The sequence below is a fragment of the Triturus cristatus genome, chromosome 4_2, assembly GCF_964204655.1.
Source record: "Triturus cristatus chromosome 4_2, aTriCri1.1, whole genome shotgun sequence".
Lineage (NCBI taxonomy): Eukaryota > Metazoa > Chordata > Amphibia > Caudata > Salamandridae > Triturus > Triturus cristatus.
This window is the reverse complement of record NC_140586.1, coordinates 728,669,816-728,691,476: the sequence shown is the minus strand read 5'-3', so window position 1 is coordinate 728,691,476 and position 21,661 is coordinate 728,669,816. Positions and strand designations below refer to the sequence as shown.

General features: G+C 51.0%; 1 protein-coding gene and 1 pseudogene across 1 annotated transcript in view; both read left to right on the top strand.

Moving 5' to 3' along the window:
• The window catches only part of GPX7 (glutathione peroxidase 7), an 81,014-nt gene extending 75,902 nt beyond the window's left edge, over window positions 1–5,112 (top strand). The window contains exon 3 of the mRNA XM_085602612.1: window positions 4,380–5,112. Within this exon, the coding sequence (XP_085458738.1) occupies window positions 4,380–4,543 (164 nt within the window). The 3' untranslated portion in view covers window positions 4,544–5,112. The remainder of the gene's footprint in view (window positions 1–4,379) is intronic.
• Window positions 5,113–7,882: 2,770 nt separating this feature from the next.
• Window positions 7,883–7,953, top strand: LOC146834970 (U6 spliceosomal RNA; annotated as a pseudogene).
• Window positions 7,954–21,661: the final 13,708 nt, after the last annotated feature.

Here is a 21,661-nt window from a genome sequence, read left to right as displayed (position 1 = left end):
CAAAAGGGGGATCCCTAAGGGATAAATACACATATAAATCTTTTGGCCCTCAATAATGCATCTGTGATTATTGGATTATTTCTTTCACAGTCAGTTATTTAGAACATTTGGATGACCCCCTATGTGGTAAAAACCACGAAATATATTAATGGATTTTATTCTTCTCCTTTAGCTATATTCTACAGTTCACATAATTCATTATATTACATTTCGCAAAAAAAACTACTGTTGGAGTTTTGTTTAGGTAAGTACAATTCACCATCTTATAGTCCTTGTAAACATGATTTTATGGTGTTGCACATAATTCTAGTGCCACCTTAACACCTGGAGGTAGTGAATAACAATGGCTCTGTATTGCTTCGATAGGCCTTTATGCTTGGTAACTCATGAGATTCTTCTAATCACACAAATCATTATTTGGTTCCTCCAAAAATGTAGTCGATGCGTTTTGGCCCTCAATCCATTAATGCCTCCTAAGGACGAAAACAATATTGACTTTTTTAAATTCTTTATAGGTGCATGCCAATGTGTGTTTACCATGGTAATAAAGCACATCAGGTCAACTAGTCGCCACATGGTCATCTAATTTTAGATCCAGCTTTCTTGATTAAAGGTAGTATCATTCACCATACATCTTAAAAGGAGGTTTCTGGGGAAGAAGTTGTCTGGCATTAAAAGAGGATCGAGTTTGATCTCATTCTCGCCTAAAAGGACCTTTGAGTACTCGTACTAGCTTCAATTAGTTTTTGATATGGTTCTTTAGGGCTCATGGTAGTGTATTGGCATAAGGTCAGAGATGGACTTCTCAATTCTTACTAGCTAAGCGGGGTCTGATAGGTATGATATTAACCAATTCAGGACTGTGCCCTTTATGCCCATTCTATAATAAAGGGAGTTTGAGGGTGTTTTGGTTGACAGTGTCAAAGTCTGCTGTGGGGTTCACCAGTTTAAGAAAGCTTGGTAGCAGTGGCGTAACCTAACTTGAAGGGGCGTCCCTGCAAAAGCACATGGAGGCGCCCACGCTTTGGAGCAAGTCTGGAGCTCGCAGGTCATGGGCCTGCTGCCCGTGCATAGTCCCAGAGGGGGCCTCATGGAGCTCGGCCCCCCCGCACTGCAGGGTCTGCGGGGGGTATTTTCACACTACTGCGTGGTGACTGTTGTTCAGTAGTCGGAGGATGTCATTAATTACCGGGTAGATTTAGTAAGTGTCCTAGTCTAAAAAAGGATTCAGAGGATGCCAAGCTCTTTTGTTTTATTGTTGTCTTTCAGTGGTTTGCTAAGCATCTTTTAGTAACCTTGGCCAAGAAGGGCGGACCGGAAATAGGGCTATTCTAAGAGTAGACTTACATGTCCGATGCTGGGCACCAAGTCTTTAGCAATGAGTAGTTTGTTAACTTTAAACAGTGTTGGAGTAGAGTATGGCAGGGTTCTTTGGACAGTTGGGGCAGGTAAGAGAATCTACATGTCCTGGTTGGTTATCAGAAACAGTGGCAGTCATGATCTCATCGGGGGTGGGGCTGAAATAGACCAAGGAATTATATATTTGGAGGCTTCTGGCTACTATGGGGTTTGGAGGTTAGAGGTTAAATTCGACTCTGGTTTTGTCTCTTTCTGAAAGAAAAGTGGGGGGGGGGGGTTTGATGGTTGCCGTTTGATTACTTCGAATAGCTTGTTATCAGGTGTTTTGCTGAGTTTGAGAGTTATGGAATTGGGTTTTTGCGCCAAAAAATTAGTTTTGTATGTTTTTTATGTGGAAGCAGAAGGTGGATGTGTCAGATGGGGTTTTTCTCTATTTCCTTTCTGCTTTCCAAATAATTCATATCTTAATGTGAAGGTCAGAAGGGAACCATTTGGTGGGTCTCTTATCTTTTTACGCATTTTCTTTTTAAAGGGTAAAAGTCATTGCTGATTTTAGAGATTGAATCGTTGCATTCACTTGACCATCAAGGGTTTTCGGTAAAACGTTATTTTTAAAAGAAGTTAAACATTGTTGCAACATGAATAGTCTTGGATGACCGTGAAGAAGCATTGAACTGTCTATACATTTCAAATACATTGGATTATTGATGCTAAAACGAAGTGGACTAGTTATTTTTAACCACGCCCCAATCATCAGGAGAACACTAAAAAGGATTCTAAAGTTGTCTACTGTGACTATAAGCCACAAAAGAGTGAAACATTACCCAGTAAGTGTCTTTTTTAAACCTTTTTTTAAAAAAAATGCATGGGCTCTTATAGTACTATGTCCTTTTCCATAAATAATAAAAAGGACATCTTCACATAAAAATAACACCAGAATAAAAACTAAAGTTTTTTGTCGACTAATGTCACTCTGTTAGTACTGTGGAGAATGACTTTGTCAATAGTGAATTGTTTCCAAAAAATCACTCCATGTGCAAAAGCCGCTCCTCTTTATATGATTTGGGCAGCGCATGCATGAAGCACTGCAGTTCAGGGGTCCATTTGGTCAAGGGCTCTTCGCCCCTAAGAAGGCGGATCAGTATCCGCCAGATGAAAGTTTAGATTAAAGCTGTCCAGTCAGTGTATACACACAATCCACTGGACCAAGCCCAGCCAGGCGCTGAGCACTTTATGGGTTCTCAGTGGTGGAGAGCTTCGAGTTCAACCTTTTTTTAACAACGATCCATTCGTTCCTGGTGTCCACGGAACTGTTTTCCAACAAAAGCTCCAGGGTACTATCTAAGCAAGAGATTAGATTAGTGACGTTGTTGCCGGCCTTGCGCCCCAGAGACCTTGGTTCTAATCCTGGCTCAAACACTTCACCAAAATTCTCAGATACCGAAGTGTAAATATCTGTAATGTGTGACTATGAATGAGGATTAAAAAAATGTATTGTGCTCTCCCAAAACTCGGGAGAGAGTCCTAAAAATATTCCCAGGGCAAAAGTTGTTTTTGTAAATCTTAATCCATACTTACATACCATTAGCAGGGAAAAGATACATAAAATATAATGTCAAATAAACATATAAAAAGAATGCCTATCTTACAACATTACCCAATTCAAGTATGCAACTATGCATTCTAGTTAGAAGATTGAGGCACATGAAATAAAACAAGATAAAGGTGGATGGGTATTAACACATATGAAAATGTGTGACAAATCATACAGATAGCCTAGGTTAGACAAGTGCTATTACATGATGAAGGGAACTTAGGGCCGGATGTACGACCTTTTTTGCATACGCAAATCACAATGGTTGTACATCTGGCCCTAGGAGCTACAAGGCTCAAAGTGCAAACCAGAGAGCGGACCAGACATAGCCCAGGAATGCAGAGTTTTCTCAGCCGGGAAGTTAGTCGATGAAACGTGCATCCTTGAGACTTAATTTCTCAGTTTCGAATCATTTGAATCCGTCTTAAAGACTATTTTTCAAGTTAAACTTGCCGTATTGTGCCATTGTGGTTCAATGGCAAGAGAAGGGATATCTGCTCCTAGAGCGCTATCTCAGCAGCATGGCTATGAAAACTTAACTAGTTGTAAAATACGTCACATCGCGATGCCTCCTACCTGAATTAAAAAAAAAGACTGCATTGTATCTCACTTGTTTGTCAGATGGTGATTGCAACAAATATTTAAGCAGAAATTTGAATTCTTCACTTGACCTCACTAGTGGATGGGATTTAGGAATGATGACTTGCTGTGTTCACATGCTTTGCTGTAAGAAAGTAACAGCGGAGCTCTGGACAACAGTATGCGCGAAGAAGCAAAGCATACCACATAGTGAACATTGAACTGACTCCACCTGTTTTTCTGAAGCCGAAATGATGGGGAATGGGGGCCCTGGCTGTCAAAAAGCTAGTTCGCGAAAGTGTCCTGCGAGGCTGGTCTAAGATGATCTTGAGGTGATGAAAATGTACAAGCGAGGCCCTCGGGAAGACAGGATCTTTTGATATTAATTAAGAAGTACTAACATTAAGAACAGAATAGCACAAACACTGACTGCATTTTCATTGACTGTGGGGTACTAGTGAGCCAATGCACTGGGTGTACTGTTGCAGCTCTCCAGCCCTTCTCCCCTACACAAGAAAGTGAGATAAATGGACTGAGGAAGCGGCCCGCTTCCCTCTTGGGATAACACGACAGCGCCCAAGCTAGCTTACAACAAGATTGGCTTCTCCAGGATAGAGCGCTGTGAGAGGGGAGGAGGATGTGTCCAAAGTCCATCTCTGGCATGGAACGCAGCTATGATCTCCGCTTCTAACCCACCCGTGTCCCAACCCTTCAGGCCGGCCCTAGTGGTAATAAAAGCTGACAGCACTGCATGCATGTGGAGAATGAGAAATCACAGATATCACTGTATGTTTTAGATCTGCTCACCAGAGGCCTTAACTCACCTGTTGTATTTTCTTTTTGAAAGAATCTTCTGAAAAGGAGCCTGACTGGAACTTCTGGAAGTATTTGGTGAACACTGACGGAAAGGTGGTGAACGCGTGGGGTCCTACCGTCTCTGTGGAGGAAATCAAACCTCAGATCAAGGAATTAGTGAGAAATCTCATTCTGAAGAAGAAGGATGAATTGTAACCACTGTCGACCACGGAGAGATGGAAGGCTGGCCAAGCCTCTTCCTGGGGGAACCCAAGTGTCCATGGCATGGCTCGAATAAGACTCCACTCTCCTCGTCATCTTGCCTCAGACCACTACTTTAGGAGATCCAATGCTCATCCCACTCGTCTGCATATGGTGCTTAAGGGCGGGATCTGACTGGTGGAGAATGCAATCATTGTATCATCTCCAACGCCCCTTTGCAACTCTTTTGGATAAACTGAATGCAGCTGGCAAAATGTTTACTTTCAAAGTTCTTGAATGTTTGCAGTATTGCTTATCGAAATACCTCTTTCCACAGATGGGATTCATATTATTTACTGTCACCAAAGAAGAAAACAGTAGGTACTTGCCAATGACAGCCTCAAGAACTGTTGGAAATTAATCAATAAGGCCTTTAATACCTGCCTCGATTCTCCTCCCAGAAGCATTAATTTAATTACAACCATGTTTTGTTGTATTATGCCGCTATGTAATGCTAACCAAGGGTTTTGTATTTTAAAGAATGAAAACTTCTAAAACAGGACTGTTACGTGTTTTCCGTGAAATGTCTACTTGTCTATTCCTTTCAGTAGTAATGCTATTAATGCCTGTCCTTTAGCAGACGCTTGCGCTACGCTATCTACGTATAAATTGCGCGGTTTACAGAAGCGAGCCTGAGGTGGGGGTCTTGGGAGCCTTTTCATAAGCGAGTGCGTACTTTCCGTACATTGGCCTTGTGACTGACTGAACCGTATGCAGCCGCAAGGAAAACATATGTGAGGTAATGTTTTACTCATGATCAGATGACAAAAATGGGGGTTTTGTGATAAAATGACACTCCAAGTTATAACATGGATGCTTTCCCACTGGTAATGCTTGTAAACACCCCATTTCCTCCCCCTGCCCTGAGGCCTAAAACCCTGCCCCTTAACATACACTACCCTGACCCCCTCCTCCCACCCCCGTGCTGTCCCTAACCCTTAATATACCCTACCCCAAGCCCCTCCCACCTCTGCCCTGTCCCTAAAACTACCGCAATCCCTTTCACTGCTTTTAGGCCTAAAACCCTAACCCCTAATTCAAACAAGCTTTGGTAATGCATCGGTTTCGCTTATGTTATGAATAATAAGGTGTTTTTATCAATCACCGTCCAGGAGGATAGAAAGAGCTCCCATACAAGTATCACAGGAGTGGAGAGGACGTGGCGCAGCAGCCTGAGCTGCTGACATGAGCGTTGGGGATTCCGGTTCGAGTTTCCTCAGAGCAAGAGAGACAGTTTCACAGACATTAATGATGTATCTCAATACTGAGTGGCAGTATCGGGAGAAAGAGTGGAAAATGTTCTGCAAATGATTCAGTAAAATCGGAAACTGTGGTTTGAATAAACGTTAATGAAGTCACTAAAGGTAAACAAAATAAAGCCCGTGAAGCAGCCGTTTCTTTTCTTTTTATTTGCCCATTGGCAAATAAAAAATGCGTGAGACACGTGTTTTGTTTTATTAGCTCGGAGGAATAAGAAAGGCGGTGGCAGAGAGTCACATGGGCGAGAGAGCGACAACAAGCGTGAGTGTGGGGAGATAGGCACACATGGAGACAGGCGGGCAACACCCATTGGACTCACAGGGCTTCAGCCCCCACCACACCCCCCTCCCCCCGTCGTGTGTGGCAGCCCGGGCTGAGACAGCTTCCCGGGCACACACACAGCCGCACCCGAGCACTTCACCGGTCTTTAAAAGACCATTTACGTGTTAACGAGGCCTTGCTGTTATTTCACCCCTTCTAAGATCCACTGCAGCTCCACTCTGCCTATTGCTTAAAGATTCAGCCCCCCTGAAGTTTTTTCTTAACCCCCCGAAATTTGGCTCTAGTTGCGCCTCTGCATGGAGACATCTGGAAACGACATGCATGCTCCTGGAGTGCTTCCCTAAAAATACAAGCATTGGTAATGCATCGGGTTCGCCTATATGATGAATAATAAAAAGCTATTACCCCAGGTCCCTTATGTCCTCGTCCCCTTCATAAACAGATTGGAGATTACTATCTCCCGACAGAAAAAAAGAGCAGAAGGCATGCTGGGACCCTAATACTGCCCCTCCCACCGGGAGTACATAAGCAGTACTTACCCAGCATCCCGTCTGTTCTTTTTTTCTGTCTGTCGACAGAATGGACGTGGTGTGCTGTTCTGCTACTCCTGCTGGGCTGGTGTGGCGTTCCTTTCTTCCTCCCCCCGCCCGGCTGCCTGGCTTTGCGGGGGGGGGGCATTCCTGGTCTGTCCCCTGGCCTGCTGGGCTTGCTGGGGGTCGTGACGGTGGTGGCCAGTGTGCTGCCTGGATCCTGCGGGTCCTTTGCAGCTGGTGCGCTCCCGGATACTTCCGGGTCGCGTGCACGTCTTCCTGAAGCTGGGCGTTTGGGAGGCGTGCCGCGTTTCCTATGTGCCGTACCTTCCCGCTGTTGGGGTGGGGGCCTTGCTGCTGGTGGTGTCCGGCCCCTGCCCTGGGTGAGTCCCGCATTGCGGTGTTTTTTGTTCACGCTCTGCTGTGGTGCTCTTTCTTTGTTTCAGGTCCGTGATGGATGGCGGGGGCTTTTGGGGATGCCGGGGTTTGAACCCGGGACCTCATGCTTGCGAAGCATGCGCTCTGCCACTGAGCTACATCCCGACCGGCGCGCCCTTGGATTCCCTTTCAGCTGGCGCTGTCCTGGTTCTTTGATGTCGCTGTCGCTTGACTGCTTGGGGGTGTTGGGGTGCGTGGCTCCTTGCTCCTCCTTCCTGCCCGTTTGCCCTGAGTCCGAGTGATTCTTCTACTGCCGGAGTTTGTGTCTGCGGCAGTGTGACGCTTCTTCTGGCTGCTGCCTCTGCGTGTGCTGGTTTCCTCCCAGTTGTGGATGCTGCCTTACCGCGTGGGCTGCCGCTTTTGTGGCTAGGGTCCCGGGTTGGAGCCTGACAGGGGCTCGGCATGCTGTGTTTCTGCGCTGTTCACCTGGTCTCCCTGCGCCTTGCGCTCTTGTATGTATCCTTGGGTGCCGTCCCTGGTGTTCTTGTGGGGCGCTCCGGTGTCTTTGCGTCGGGTTCCCGTTCTGTGGCTGTGTGACTTGGGGTTTTCTGCTGCACTTCGGGTGTTTGCATGGTGCGACATAGAGTTGGTGTGCTCCTTCTCTTTTCCCTGTGTCCGCCCCTCTCTGTCCTGTCCCCGGTGTGTGTTAGGGTTCCGTTCCCGTGGTGCTCTCGTGGGTTGTGCACTGGGGCTGCTGTGTGGCCCTTTCTTTCGGGGGCTGTTGGCCGATGGTCGCCTCTGTCTTTGGGCGCTTCCTGCTCTTCCCGCGCTGCTGGTTGCTTCTTTCCACAGAGTGGATTAGCATGGCCCCTGCGCGAGGGTGACACGCGGATTCATGAAGCGTTCCATGTTTTGATAGTGGTGCCGGTCCTCCCGCTCCTGTTCCATTTTTGGCGGGTTGCCCTTGGCCTGTTTGGGTGGCGGTGGCTCCTGGTGTTGCTGGGGTTTGTACCTAGGGCCTCCTGCTTGTGCTGCTTGCTCTCTGCTGCTGCTCTGCGTCCCCGCTTCGGCCCTCGTGTGTGGTCTACGGGGCTGGGGTTCTTGCCTGGTTGGGCTGTTCCTCGTCCTTGGCTTCCTGGATGTTCCGGGTGGCTGGGATGGTGTGCTGGGGTGTGCGGTGATGCCGGTGTTTTGGTTCACCGTGTAGGCTGTCTTTTATGTCCTTGTCCCTCTTGCGGGGGCCTGGTCGCCGGTTTGGCTCTCTGCCTCTGCGGCATCCTGCTCCCTGGCTGCTGGGCTGGCGCTGCGCGTCCGCTGTCGTTTGCAGCGGGTATGTGCCACCTTGTCCCCTTGCCGCTTTCCCTCCGGGGCTTCTGTGTTGCTCCACTTGGTGTTTGTGGGCTTTCTTGCTAGCTGCCGCTTTGCCTCTGTGGGACGTGGCCTCCCTGGGTTGTGTGTCTGGGGTCGTGGTCCTCTCTTGTCCGCTTGGGCTTGCCCTCTCTTGCTCTCTTGGTCACGCCGGGGTCTGCCTGTTTTTTGACTTTTCTGCGTTGTCCTGAGGCTGGGTGTTGTTGGGACCCGTGCTGTGGTCTGGCCTGGAGTGGGCGGGGTTCCTAGGTTGGATTCCCTCCTCGGGGGTCCTTGCCTGTGCGGCTGGCTCTGTTCCTCTGCTGCCGTCCGGTTCAGCTGGTTGTGGGCCGTGTTTGGCTGTGCCGTGGGTTATTTCTGCCACTCTTCGGGGTTGCTCGCTCTGTCCGCTGGGGTACGATGTCCCTTTCCTTTCGGGGGTTTGACCTCCCTGGAGTTCGGTGTTGCCGTATGCTGGGGGGCTTCTTTGCTGTTGCTGCCTCCTTTTTGCATCTGTTTCTGGCTTCTTCCGTGCTGGTTGCTTTTGTTTATTGGGTGCTCATGGCTCTGGCACTGCCGTTTCCTGGTTTCTGGGGTTCCTTGGTGTAGCCTTGTGTTCCTCTGATGCTGCGGTGCTCCTGCTCGTTTCTGGGCTTGTATTTGGCTTCTTTCGGTGGGTCCTAGTCGCCCCTCCTATTGACTGTGGCGCTCCTACTCTTGCCTGGTCTCTGTGGTTCAGCTGGGTCGGTACAGGTTTTTTCCTGCTTGTGGCTCCCTGGGGGTGCCTGTGGCGTTCGGCTTCTCCGACGGTTTGGGTTGGGTCCTGCTCTCCCTTTCCTTTTGCGTCCCCCCTGGAGTGTGTTTCCAGTGGCGGTTCGCGTTTTGGTTCTCTGGCGTTCATGTCTGGTTTGTTTGGGGCCTGGCTCTCTTTCGCTGGTGCTGTGTCCTTGACTTGGCTCTAGTTTCTCCCCTTTTGTTCTGCAGGGGTTTCTGGTTTCTGCTGGTTTTGGGCGTCTGGTGGTCGCCCTTTTTCAGATGGGTATCCTTGTCTGGGCTCTCCCGGTGGATCCTGGCGGGGTGCTCTCTTGGTTTCGTGTCGTGTTCTGGTGGGTCCTTCTGGGCCTGCTCATGCCGGCGCTTATTTCCTGGGTTTGGTTCACCTCTAGTTGGGTGTCCGTGTCTCTGCCTGGTTCCTGGGGTTCGGTTGGGTGCTGTTGAGCTTCGGTCCCCGTTGCTCCTGTCTGGATGACCGCCCTCTTCTTTTTTCATGGACTGAGGGTCCCTTGTCCGGCCCTGTGTGGGTCCGGGTTTTCGGGGCTTCTGGGTTGGCTCCTCCGGGGTTGCCTCCTGTTGCTCCTGGTCTGAGGGCTTCCTTCTGGTTCTGAGTGTTCTCTGGCTGGGCCTTCTTGTCGTGCTCTCCCTCCTGACTCATGGGTGTCCGGGTTCTTCTACTGCTTGGCCCTCTGCTTCTCTGCTCCTCGGGTTTCCGTTTTGGTGGTTTCCTGTGCTTGTTCTTTCTTCCGGCCTTCTGTTTGGTCCGGCGTAGGGTTGCTGGGGGTCTCGTTCGGCCTCCCTGCCTTTTCTTTGCCCTGGGCTCTACGTGGGCTTCTTCCTGGGTTGGTTGGGCCTGTGGGTCCTCCTGCCCTTGCGGGTTGCTGGATTTCGGTCCTGGCTTCCTGGTTCTTTGTCCCTTGTTGCCCTCATTTTTTGCTGTCTCTTGGCTCCTCTTCAGTGTTATGTGGGGTCGGACCTGGTGGTTTTCCGGTCTGGGTGCTATGCGCCCTGGGGCTTTTTGTTCCGTGGCTCTGGCCCTTGCTGTGTGCTTGGCCTGGGTGTTGGGTGCCTGTGCGGTCGACCTCCTTCTTGGCTTCTGTTTTTTTCTGCCCTCCGTCTTGAGGTTCCGGTTCGGTTCCGGATTGCTTCTTCTGCTCCGCCTGTTCTGGGTTTTGGCCGCCCTGTTCGGTTGGCGGTTTTTCTTCCCTGTGGGGGCTTTGTCCTCCTGGGGTTTTTGGGTTTCTGTCTCCTTCGTGGTCCTTTTTGGTCTGGTTGGGGTCTGGTTCCTGTTCTGCTCGCCGGCTCTTGCTGTGGTTCATCCCCGGCCCTGGCCTCCTCTGCGGGGTTCGTTGGCTTTCTTCTCTATGCTTTCGTCTGGCAGGGGCCTTCGGTTTGGTGTGGTGGGCCGGTTTCTGGCCTGGGCCTTCCTCCTTTTTTTGTTGGTCTGGGTGCTTGGGGCTGCACCTCTTGCCTGGGCTGGCCTTCTTTCTTTGGCCCTGTCTCCTGTTTCTCTGGTTGGTGGCCTCTTTTTGTGGTACTGGCCTTGTGTTGTTTTAGGGGTTGTCTCCGGTCCTGGTTTGGTGCTGGCCGGTTGCTTCCTGCGGTCTCCCCTTGCCTCCTTCTCGGTGCTCCCTTGGGTTGCTGCGTTGGTGTGGTTTCCTGGGGGTGCTTTTGGTTTTGGAAGGCCGGTTTTTCTGCTTTGGTATTCTCCAATCTGTTTATGAAGGGGACGAGGACGTAAGGGACCTGGGGGTAATGCTCTATTACTTACCGGTAATCTTCATTACTCCGGGTCCCGTTGTCCTCGTCCCCTTCATACGCCCCTCCCTCCCTCCCGGGCGACCGGCCTTCCTGTCTGGGCTTGGTTGTACAGACGGGATGCTGGGTAAGTACTGCTTATGTACTCCCGGTGGGAGGGGCAGTATTAGGGTCCCAGCATGCCTTCTGCTCTTTTTTTCTGTCGGGAGATAGTAATCTCCAATCTGTTTATGAAGGGGACGAGGACAACGGGACCCGGAGTAATGAAGATTACCGGTAAGTAATAGAGCATTTTCATCAATCACAGTCCAGGACGAAGGAAAGAGCTCCCTGACAACCCTAATTGAGTGGAGAGCATGTGGGTGCAGCGGGCAGAGCAGCTGACGTGAGAGATGGGGAACCCGGTTCGAGTCTCGCCGTGCAACATCCTGTGATTCTGGGAAATTTACTTAATCTCTCCTGGTGATGAGTTGCAGCTATATAAAACTGCTCCAAGATGAAAAAGCAGAAGGAGGCGTATCTTTATTTATTAAAAAATTATTCCACCAACGCGGATTTTAACTGTATTTCGGCAGCAGGAAACTGATGAGAGAAGCATGCAGAACAGGCATTGGTAAATAGAGGAAAATATGCTCCAGCCAATAGAAATGGAGGAAACGTAAGTAGCAAGCACAGTAACCAATGAGTACCCAGGAAAGAGAGGAGGTGGGATGTAACTCCCTTTTAAGTTTATATTAAACATAATAGATTTCTCAAGCAAGTGCTGTGAAGGTGAAACCTAAAAAATACGCCCGACCCCCCCAGACCAAAAAACTACCCCACCCACAGCCAAAGCTCTAAAAACGACCTCAGCTACCTATTCCCCTCCCCCTGCCATGAGGCCTAAAACCATGCTCCTTAACATACACTACCTCAGCCCCCCCACCCTCTGCGCTGTCCCTAAGACTACCGCAACCCCTTCTACTTCCTTAGGCCTAACACCTAATTAAAAAAAGACCCTGACCTCCCAGCCCTGAAAACTACCCCCCAGCCCAGCCCCACTTACCTCATCGAGTTCTCTGGCTCTCTTCCTGGGGAGGTCTTCCTGCTTCCGCCCAGCAGCAGCCAGCAGCTTGTCCGGGCACTGCCTTAACCACAGAAGGCAAGTGTGGTTACGCTTGGGATGTTGGAACATGCGTGGCTGAGGCCGCGGTGTTCCTACTGTTTCCCCTGCAATACTGGATCTGTTCTGAGGAAATGAAAGATTGTACTCATTGCCTTCTGTGGGAGAGGGAAGCTTGCTTTGCTATTGCCATGCTGCTCAATTCTGTGAGGAACTAAAGCTTGCACTGCTGTTGTCAGATTTGTACCTTCTTGTACTGATGCTACACTAGCTGCACCTGTCCTCTGAAGGAGGGATATTTGCACTGTTTCTTCCCAATGTGAAGCTTTTCTATGATGAGGGACATTATACACTATACAGTTTTATCTGTAAAATCACATGTCTTTGGGAAACGTTGTGGCCGTTTCCATGGAAAATCTGCTGATTTCAAATAAGTGTGCTACCACTTCATGCTTCAGGTGTGTATTTATAAAAAGTGATAGTTTATAAACATGATTTGAGAAACATTCTTACCCCGCCCTGATGGCAATGCAGTTAATGAACTAAGCTGCAAGTCAGCGGTCATGTGTCTCCTATGTGTGGCTAGATTTGTATTATATATGGAGCAAAAGCTAAGTCTATTAAATCAAACAAAAGTGTTTTTTGTGCAGCAGATATGCTGAACTCGCGTATTTGAAGGCGCTCTCACATGTGATAAAAAAGAAAAAGGGGGCTCAGTGAATTAGAATACTTGCCCATGATCACATAATTTGAAACCAGTTTATGGGTCAAGAGCATTATAAATACATCGAGTAGGTTATGTAAGTCACTACACCTGCAGGTTTAGTAACTTTTTAATGATTTTTCGAGTCTTGGCTTTTATAGGAGGCATAAGGCAAACGACTTGGTTCTTGGGTCACCCATAAAATGTGAATCAGGGCAAAGGGGGAAATAATGTGATATCCATCCAGGATCTGAATTGCACAATGTCTAATAAAAATCACTGATTTCATTACCAGCTTCCAAGCTTGAGTAGCCGGCAATTACTCGCCTCCACTGTGCCTCTTTTTCCATGATCACCAAATTTGTGAGCACCTTGAAATAGTTAAGGATGCACACTTTACAATAACCTCTGGAGTATGGTTTAATAGACAATAATGTTGCCCCATCTATAAAAATAAAAGGTTTACATTAGAGGAAATAAGACAACTGACGTGCCTCCTGAGTCATTAATACAATTCTCACAGCAGAAAGGCTGCTCCGACTAGAGATATAATCTAAGTTGCTAAAGTGAATGAATCTAAAAGGTGCTTTTTTCATGTAAAAGTTCATACCTCAACTATAAATAAAGTGTCAGTCGCCGACATTTTTGAAAGAGTGGGGGGAGGGGGGTCAAGCTGAGCTATGCGCTGTTCCCTTAAGCCTCCACAGCACTGCTTTTCCAGACAGTACTCCACACAGATGGTCCAGTGGAGAAATATTGGACTTGATGGTCACTGTGTCACTGCCACTGCCCTATTGCAGCGAAGCAATCAATCAATCAATCAGGGTACTTGTAAAGCGCGTTACTTACCCGTGAGGGTCCCAAGGCGCTGAGGGGTGGGGGGGGGAGGGGTGGTGGGTGCCGCTACTGCTCGAAGAGCTAGGTCTTGAGGAGTCTTCTGAAGGCGAGTAGGTCTTGGGTCTGTCGTAGGTGGGTTGGGAGGGTGTTCCAGGTTTTGGCGGCGAGGTAAGAGAAGGATCTGCCGCCGGCGGTCGTACGTTGGATGCGGGGGACATCTGCGAGGGCGAGGTTGGCGGAGCGGAGCTGGCGGGTGGGGGTGTAGAAGCTGAGTCTGCTGTTCAGGTAGGCTGGTCCGGTGTTGTGGAGTGCTTTGTGTGCGTGGGTGAGGAGCTTGAAGGTGATCCTCCTGTCGAAGGGGAGCCAGTGCAGGTCTCTCAGGACGGGGTGATGTGGCTGCGGCGGGGGGCGTTGACGGTCAGTCTGGCGGAGGCGTTTTGGATGCGTTGTAGCCGCCGTTGGTGTTTGGCTGGGATTCCTGCGTAGAGTGCGTTGCCGTAGTCCAGTCTGCTGCTGACGAGGGCCTGTGTCACTGTTCTTCTTGTTTCGGTCGGGATCCATTTGTAGATCCGGCGGAGCATGCGTAGAGTGTTGTAGCAGGAGGAGGAGACGGCGTTCACTTGCTTGGACATGGAGAGGGAGGAGTCGAGGATGAATCCTAGGTTGCGTGCGTGGTCGGTTGGTATCGGTGCTGTCCCCAGGGTGGTCGGCCACCAGGAGTCGTCCCAGGCTGAGGGGGTGAGTCCGAGGATGAGGACCTCCGTCTTGTCCGAGTTCAGTTTCAGACGGCTGCTCCTCATCCAGTCGGCGATGGCCTTCATGCCCTCGTGAATGTTGGTTTTGGCGGTGGGAGGGTCCTTGGTGAGGGAGAGGATGAGCTGGGTGTCGTCAGCGTAGGAGATGATGTTGAGGTTGTGGTGGCGGGCCACTTGTGCGAGGGGGGCCATGTAGATGTTGAACAGCGTCGGGCTGAGGGATGAGCCCTGGGGGACGCCGCAGATGATGTTGGTGGCTTCTGACCGGAAAGGTGGGAGGCGGATGCTCTGTGTTGCCTTGGTGTTGGGCGTAAGGTCCTGGTCTCAAGGCCTTTGCACTCCTGCTGCCCAAACCCAGTCACTTGTGAGTGTGTGTTAGCAGCATGGGCATAGTATGTTTCATAGTGCAGGCTGTAATTGCAATGACTCTCCCATGGGAAAAATGCTGCATACTGACAACCTCGCCAATAGCCTCTTGCGAGGCCTGCCTCATTGCCTCTTCCCCCTTGCGAGGCTGGTGAACATTCCCTGTGAAGCAGGGATTGTTTCATGGTATTTTTAGTTTTGAAGATATCTTTATTGGCATTTTGTAATCATACATGATGTCTTGTAGTAGGCGTTAAGTAAAACAGCAAAAGTTAAACATAACATTTCAGATTTCTTTCTGTTTGGGCACTTAATGTATAATACAAGGTATTGTTGCATCACATTTGTATGTTTGGTGGGTGGCAAGCAGTGCGGAGAGTAACCAACAGTGCCCACCCATCCATCTCAATGGGATTCTAAGTTGTTATAGTCCACCTGTTCCTCGTATCATGTGCGCCGTATATGCCGTGTGTTATCCCCTGGGGCCTGCTAACTGATTGTGAATGCTGTGGTACTCTCCGGTAATTCTATGTATCTATGTATCGCCATGCCGATACCACTAATTAAAGAAATATTAAAGAAAGGAAAACGGCCTCAAACAGCGCATGCGGGTGCCCGTATTTCTGACACTCTTTGTATTAGGTTTGGGTTAAGCTAATATACTAGCTTCGACACAGGTCGGGTCCAGCCTTTGTGTATGGGGAATGGAACCATATATTCCGTACTCTAGTACGTGTGTTGTTGCGGGAGGGAAGGGAGAAATATGTTCAGGAATCGCCAAATGAAGCGTTTTTGTCAAATCAGCTACCTTATGTCGCTTCTTCCTCGCTCACTCCGTGTATGGCCCACTTTCATTGTCCTCACTATTGGGGCAGCTCGGATGGACCCAATCAAACAGTATGTCCCTCCAGGCTTCAGCGATTGGGCGCTGTTAGAACCGGCGGTCTCTAGTTGGCAGAGGTATACACTTCTGACAAATAGGGACCTACCAACTCTAGTCAGGGCAAGGGGATTACACACTCAGATAACCCCTGCTACCCCCTTGGTAGCTTGGCAGAGCAGACAGGCTTATCTCAGAGGCAGTGTGTTAAGCATTTATGACCACATACAGTAATAAAGTGAATACACTACAGATGGACACGACACAGAAGTTATTATAAAAATAGGATTTTTATATAAGGCTTAGCACAAGACCAAATAACGACAAAAATATACCACAGTCTTAATAAATACTCTTTGGAAGGAAAAATAATAGTTCAAGTAAGGTTTCTTCTTGGCAAATAGTTCTTTAGCAACAAAATTAAGTATTCTTCTGAAACACAGTTCTTTGGCAACAATGTAACCCCCACAGGAGTCACACGACGTCGAGTCTATTATATTCCCAAGGTTCGGCGTCGACCGCGAGGAGCGCTACGTCGAGCCTGGAGTTGCAACAGACCCCACGAGTACAGTACCTTGAGAAATGAAGAAAACGGTGATCCACGGCGTCGAGATGTCGGCGTCGATTGTGCCTCGGAGTCGGGTTGATCTGCAGCGGCGTCGAGGGATGTCGGGCCGGAGCAGCGCTCACGGCGTCGAGAAGGGCGTCGAGTCGATGCGATCAGCAGCGGCGTCGGGACGGGGTCGCTTGGAGGTGGAGCCGATACTCACTCCTCACTGGCGTCGATACCGGCGTCGAGACGGGGTCACTTGGAGCCGGGGCCGATACCCACTGCTCACTGGCATTGCTGCTGGCGTCGATCGGGCCCGGCGGCCGGCGTCGAAGGCTCGGGACACTGGAGCCGTTACTCACGATGTCGAGCTGGATTCGGCGGCGTCGGCGGCGTCGAGACTGCAGATTTTCCCTGGTGTACTGGAAACAACACTTTCCAGCAATTCAGCAATTCAGCAGATGGCGAAGTCCTTTGGCCCTGTGACTTCAACAGGAGACTGGCACTCTTCCAGCCCTTGGAGATTTCCTAGCAAGTGTTCAGAGAGTACACACCAAGTTCCTCTCTCCTTGTTCCTTGGCAAAAATAAAGAAGCAGCTTTCAGGTTCCTCCACAGCAAAACAGCACTCTGGCAGAAAGGGGAGGCAAGTCCTTAGATCAGCAGGCTTCTTGTCCTTGGTACAGGTTTCCTTGTCAGAAGTGATCTGAGTTCTTGGTTCAGGGGTCCTTCTCTTATACCCCTTTTCTCCTTTGTTCCCTTTGTCCAAGCAGGGAAATTCCCCCCATCTCAGGTTCGTTGTGGGTGTTGCCAGGCAGAGGCACCTGGCCTATTCACTGAGCAGGGCAGAGTCCTCAGCCGCCCAGCAGGAGGCGGAGCCAGTATTGTCACTGGCAGGAGCAGGGCTATCAGTCGCCCAGCAGGAGGTGGAGCCAGCATTGTGTCAGGCAGGGCAGGCTACTCTTCCCTCACTCTATGTGTAAATGCCTCATTCACCCCACACTGACTCATTCAGACCTCTGGAGCCACCCAGCCCCTGACACACACACCAAACCAGCAGAGACCGGTGGATAGTTGGACAAGAAAATAGCCACTTTCTAAAAGGGCTATTTTCAAACATAGAATTTAAAAACCATCCATCCTAAAGGGTGTGTTATTAAATTCTGAGTTCAGGGATACTAAACTCGACCTGCTACCATGCTCCCTGAGTCAGATAGATTATAATGGAGTTAATAATCAGTCTGCCCATTCTGGCCTATTGGAGGCAGGTAGCCCTTCAATAGTGAAAAACGAAAATGGCTCTAATTCACTATTAGGTCATGCCACACACATCAGGGCATGACCTACCTTTTACCAACAATGCACCCTGCCCTAGGGCCTACCATAGAGGTGTCTGAAATGTGGCAAAGTGAAGGTTTAGAGACTGGAAAGCAGGTTTCCTTGCCAAGTCGACATGGCAGTCAGGGACTGCACGCAGGCGCTGCGTTGGCAGGCCTGAGACACATTTTACAAGCTCCTTCTGTGGGTGGCACAACCCGTGCTGCAAGCCCACCAGCAGCAGTCAACTTACATGCCCTTGGCACACGCAGTGCACTAGACTAGGGTCTGAACAGTAAGTCAACCAAGCCAATCATGGTAACACCAATCAATGTAACAATTTAACATAGGGAGCACTTGCACTGTGGCACTGATCAGCAGTGGCACAGTGCCCAAAGCAATATTCCAGCAAAAACATCGTAAACAGAGGAGGCAAACAGAAAAAAATGGAGGAGAGACTCATGCCAATGATGCCAGGTCTAACAGGCGCTAACGCAGGCCTCTCAGTCCCTCCCTACCCACTGCTCTACCCTCTGCAGCAGCCCACCTAGATACCTCTTGTGTCCATGTGCTAACTTGTGGTCCCATGGCTGACTTCCATGTTATCGCAATTCGCCTCTTAGCCAGTGCCAGGGATAGATCTATGAATCTATTCCCCACCTTACGCTTAGGTGGTCTAGGATATAGGCCAAGTAGACAAAGCTCCACCGAGTGGTCAAGTGTATGGCCTAGCGTATCATTAATCTTAGCTAGTACTGCTAGCCAGAAACTTCGTAGTAACACACAGCTCCAAGTCATGTGGAGGAAGTCTGTATCCAGTCGACCATACCTCAGGCAGCCTCTTTGTTCTCCTCCAAAGGCAGCCTGAACGAGGTGGGTAGTCATGTACGTCATCTGCACGTAGTTAAATTGTAAATATTTTAGATTGGTGTTGCCGAGATTTCAGCCATGGAGTCAGAGATGCCTCAAGGAGTGATGCATAAAACCATTTTAGTTGATGCCCTGCTGTACCCAGTGTAAGTAGTGAATGGAGAACCATATGTGTAGCCGGCTCCTCGCTTCCAGCTCCCAACAGTCGCCCAAATGTCTGAACCAGCACCTCGTATATAAAAAAACTGGCCTGGTGGGAGTCCGCACCCATCTACTAGTTCAGCAAAGGGAAGTAAGCATTTTTCTTGAAAGCACTCTATCCGTTGTCTCAATCCCAGCCTCTGTCCAAGGTGCTGGTTGCTCCACCCCCCAAATCGCTTGCAGCTCGCCGTAAGACAACCCCACCAGCGGTAGCATCAGGCAGTATCTCGGAACGTCTGGGAGCCTTGCCATACACTGTTTCCAACATTGTAAGGCCGTGGAGTGTAATGTCAAGGTGTACGGGACCCTCATGGCCTGGTTTAGCAACTTTGCCAGCAATATGAGTGAATGCTACCCTGGCTCTATGAGATAAGTCCTGTCCTGATTCACCCCCTCCAGTCATTGACCCACCCATTGCAGCTGTGCTCCTAGATGATAAAACTAAAAGTCCGGCACTCCCAGTCCCCCCTCCCTCATGGGGCGCTGCAAAGTCTGTAGTGACCTTTGACCCTGCCAGCAGGTAGGTCGCCCCCCCAGCCGCCACACGGACCTCCTGTGCTGCTGCCTGCCAGTGACATCGCCGCCGCCGAGTAAGCCCTTCTGTGCCTGTTGTCCCCCGTTATTGCCTGTGCCCCCGTTTTCTCTTCTGTACCCCTTCCTTGGTGCCCCTCGCTGCCTGTGCCCCCGTTTTCTCTTCTGTACCCCTTCCTTGGTGCCCCTCGCTGCCCGTGCCTCCGTTTTATCTTCTGTACCCCTTCCTTAGTGCCCCTCGCTGCCTGTGCCCCGTTTGTAACCCTTCCTTGGTGCCCCTCGCTTGCCGGTGCCCCAGTGACCCCCTCCCCCGTTTTTTCCCCGGTCCACCTTCCCACCGCTGCGCCCCGCGGCCCCGCCCCCCACTGGCCCATTCGCCTCCCCGCCTCCCAGCTGCTCCTCCCTCCCACTACCCCTTTAAATGGAGGCCGCGCAGCACTGAAGGGAGTGACCTTTGACCCTGCCAGCAGGTAGGTCGCCCCCCCAGCCGCCACATGGTCCTCCTGTGCTGCTGCCTGCTAGTGACATCGCTGCCGCCGAGTAAGCCCTTCTGTGCCTGTTGTCCCCCGTTATTGCCTGTGCCCCCGTTTTCTCTTCTGTACCCCTTCCTTGGTGCCCCTCGCTGCATGTGCCCCCGTTTTCTCTTCTGTACCCCTTCCTTGGTGCCCCTCGCTGCCTGTGCACCCGTTTTATCTTTTTTACCCCTTCCTTGGTGCCCCTCGCTGCCTGTGCCCCCGTTTTCTCTTCTGTCACCCTTCCTTGGTGCCCCTCGCTTGCCGGTGCCCCAGTGACCCCCTCCCCCGTTTTTTCCCCGGTCCACCTTCCCGCCGCTGTGCCCCGCGGCCCCACCCCCCACTGTCCCATTCGCCTCCCCGCTCCCGCCTCCCAGCTGCTCCTCCCTCCCACTACCCCTTTAAATGGAGGCGCGCGTAAGGCAAGCCCGTCTGCGCCCGTCCGCGCCTGGACCTCGCCCAGTGCCAGGACCCCTGGCCCACACCGGAACCAACCCACCCGAAGACGATACGACGCCGCCGACCTCCACGCACTCAACTCCGACCGACTGCCAGCCTGCTACCAAGCCAGCCCAAAACGCACCCATGGAGCCTTCACCTGCCATGCCTGCAAGTACACCTGCCTCCGGACCGGCACCGAGCCCGCCAGAACAGGCGCCAACAACAACCACCTCAAGTGCATCCTGCTCAACACCCGCTCCGTCCACAAGCACGCCGTCGAACTCTGGGACCTCCTCAACACAACAGCACCGGATGTCGCCTTCCTCACGGAAACCTGGATGAACACCTCCTCATCCCTCGACGTCGCCATAGCCATCCCGGATGGCTACAAGATCGCCCGGAGGGACCGCGTCAACCAAACCGGAGGTGGCATCGCCATTGTCTACAGAAACACCATCCGCATCACGACCAAGATACACACCGACCCCAAGACCACCCTCAGAGGTACTCTCATCTACAGACCCCCGGGACCACGCACACAATTCAGCGAAGCCATCGCAGACTTCATCAGCCCGCACGCCCTCGCCTCCCCCGACTACATCCTCCTAAGGGACCTCAACTTCCACCTGGAGAACAGCAAGTACAACAACACCACCACCCTGCTAGACAACCTCGCCAACCTCGGACTCAAGCAACTGGTCAGCACCCCCACCCACTACGCCGGCCACACGCTTGACCCCATCTTCTCCTCCAGCAACCACATCTCCTTTAGCCACTCCACCGGACTCCACTGGACCAATCACAGCTGTGTCCACTTCCACTTCAGGAAACCCACGACTCACCTCCGCCCGCAACAAGCCCCCCGTAGATACTGGAGCAAGATCACCACCGACCAGCTCACCACCTCCCTGGGCCAAAACCAACCCACCAACACTACGGACCCCAACGAAGCAGCCCGCAACCTCACACAGTGGATCACCAACTGCGCCGACGCCCTTGCACCACTGAAGAACCCCCCTAGCAATCCCCACAGCAAGAAAGCCTCATGGTTCACCAACGATCTCAAAGACTCCAAGAAATCCTGCCGCACCCTCGAAAAAGCCTGGTGCCACGACCAGTCTACAGAAAACATGACAGCCCTCAAGAACGCCATCCGCAAACACCACCAGCTGATCCGCACCACCAAAAGGACATCATTCAGAGACCGACTGGACAACAACACCCACAGCAGCAAGGAACTCTTCAGCATCATCAAAGAGCTCTCCAACCCCAGCGCCAGCAACAACGACATCACGCCATCACAAGACCTCTGCGACTCACTCGCCACGTTCTTCCACCGCAAGATCGCCGATATACACAACAGCTTCGGTGCTCAGCCTACGTACCCAGCCACCGAACCAACGCCCCCCACCACCACCCTATGCACCTGGAACCCCGTCAGCACGGAAGACACCACCCACATGATGAACACCATCTACTCGGGCTCCCCAGCTGACCCCTGCCCACACCACATCTTCAACAGAGCCGACACCATCATCGCACCCCAACTCCGGGCTATCATTACCAACTCCTTCACGTCCGCCACATTCCCGGAGAGCTGGAAGCATGCAGAGATCAGCGCCCTCCTGAAGAAACCCACCGCGGACCCCACAGACCTCAAGAACTTCAGTCCCATCTCGCT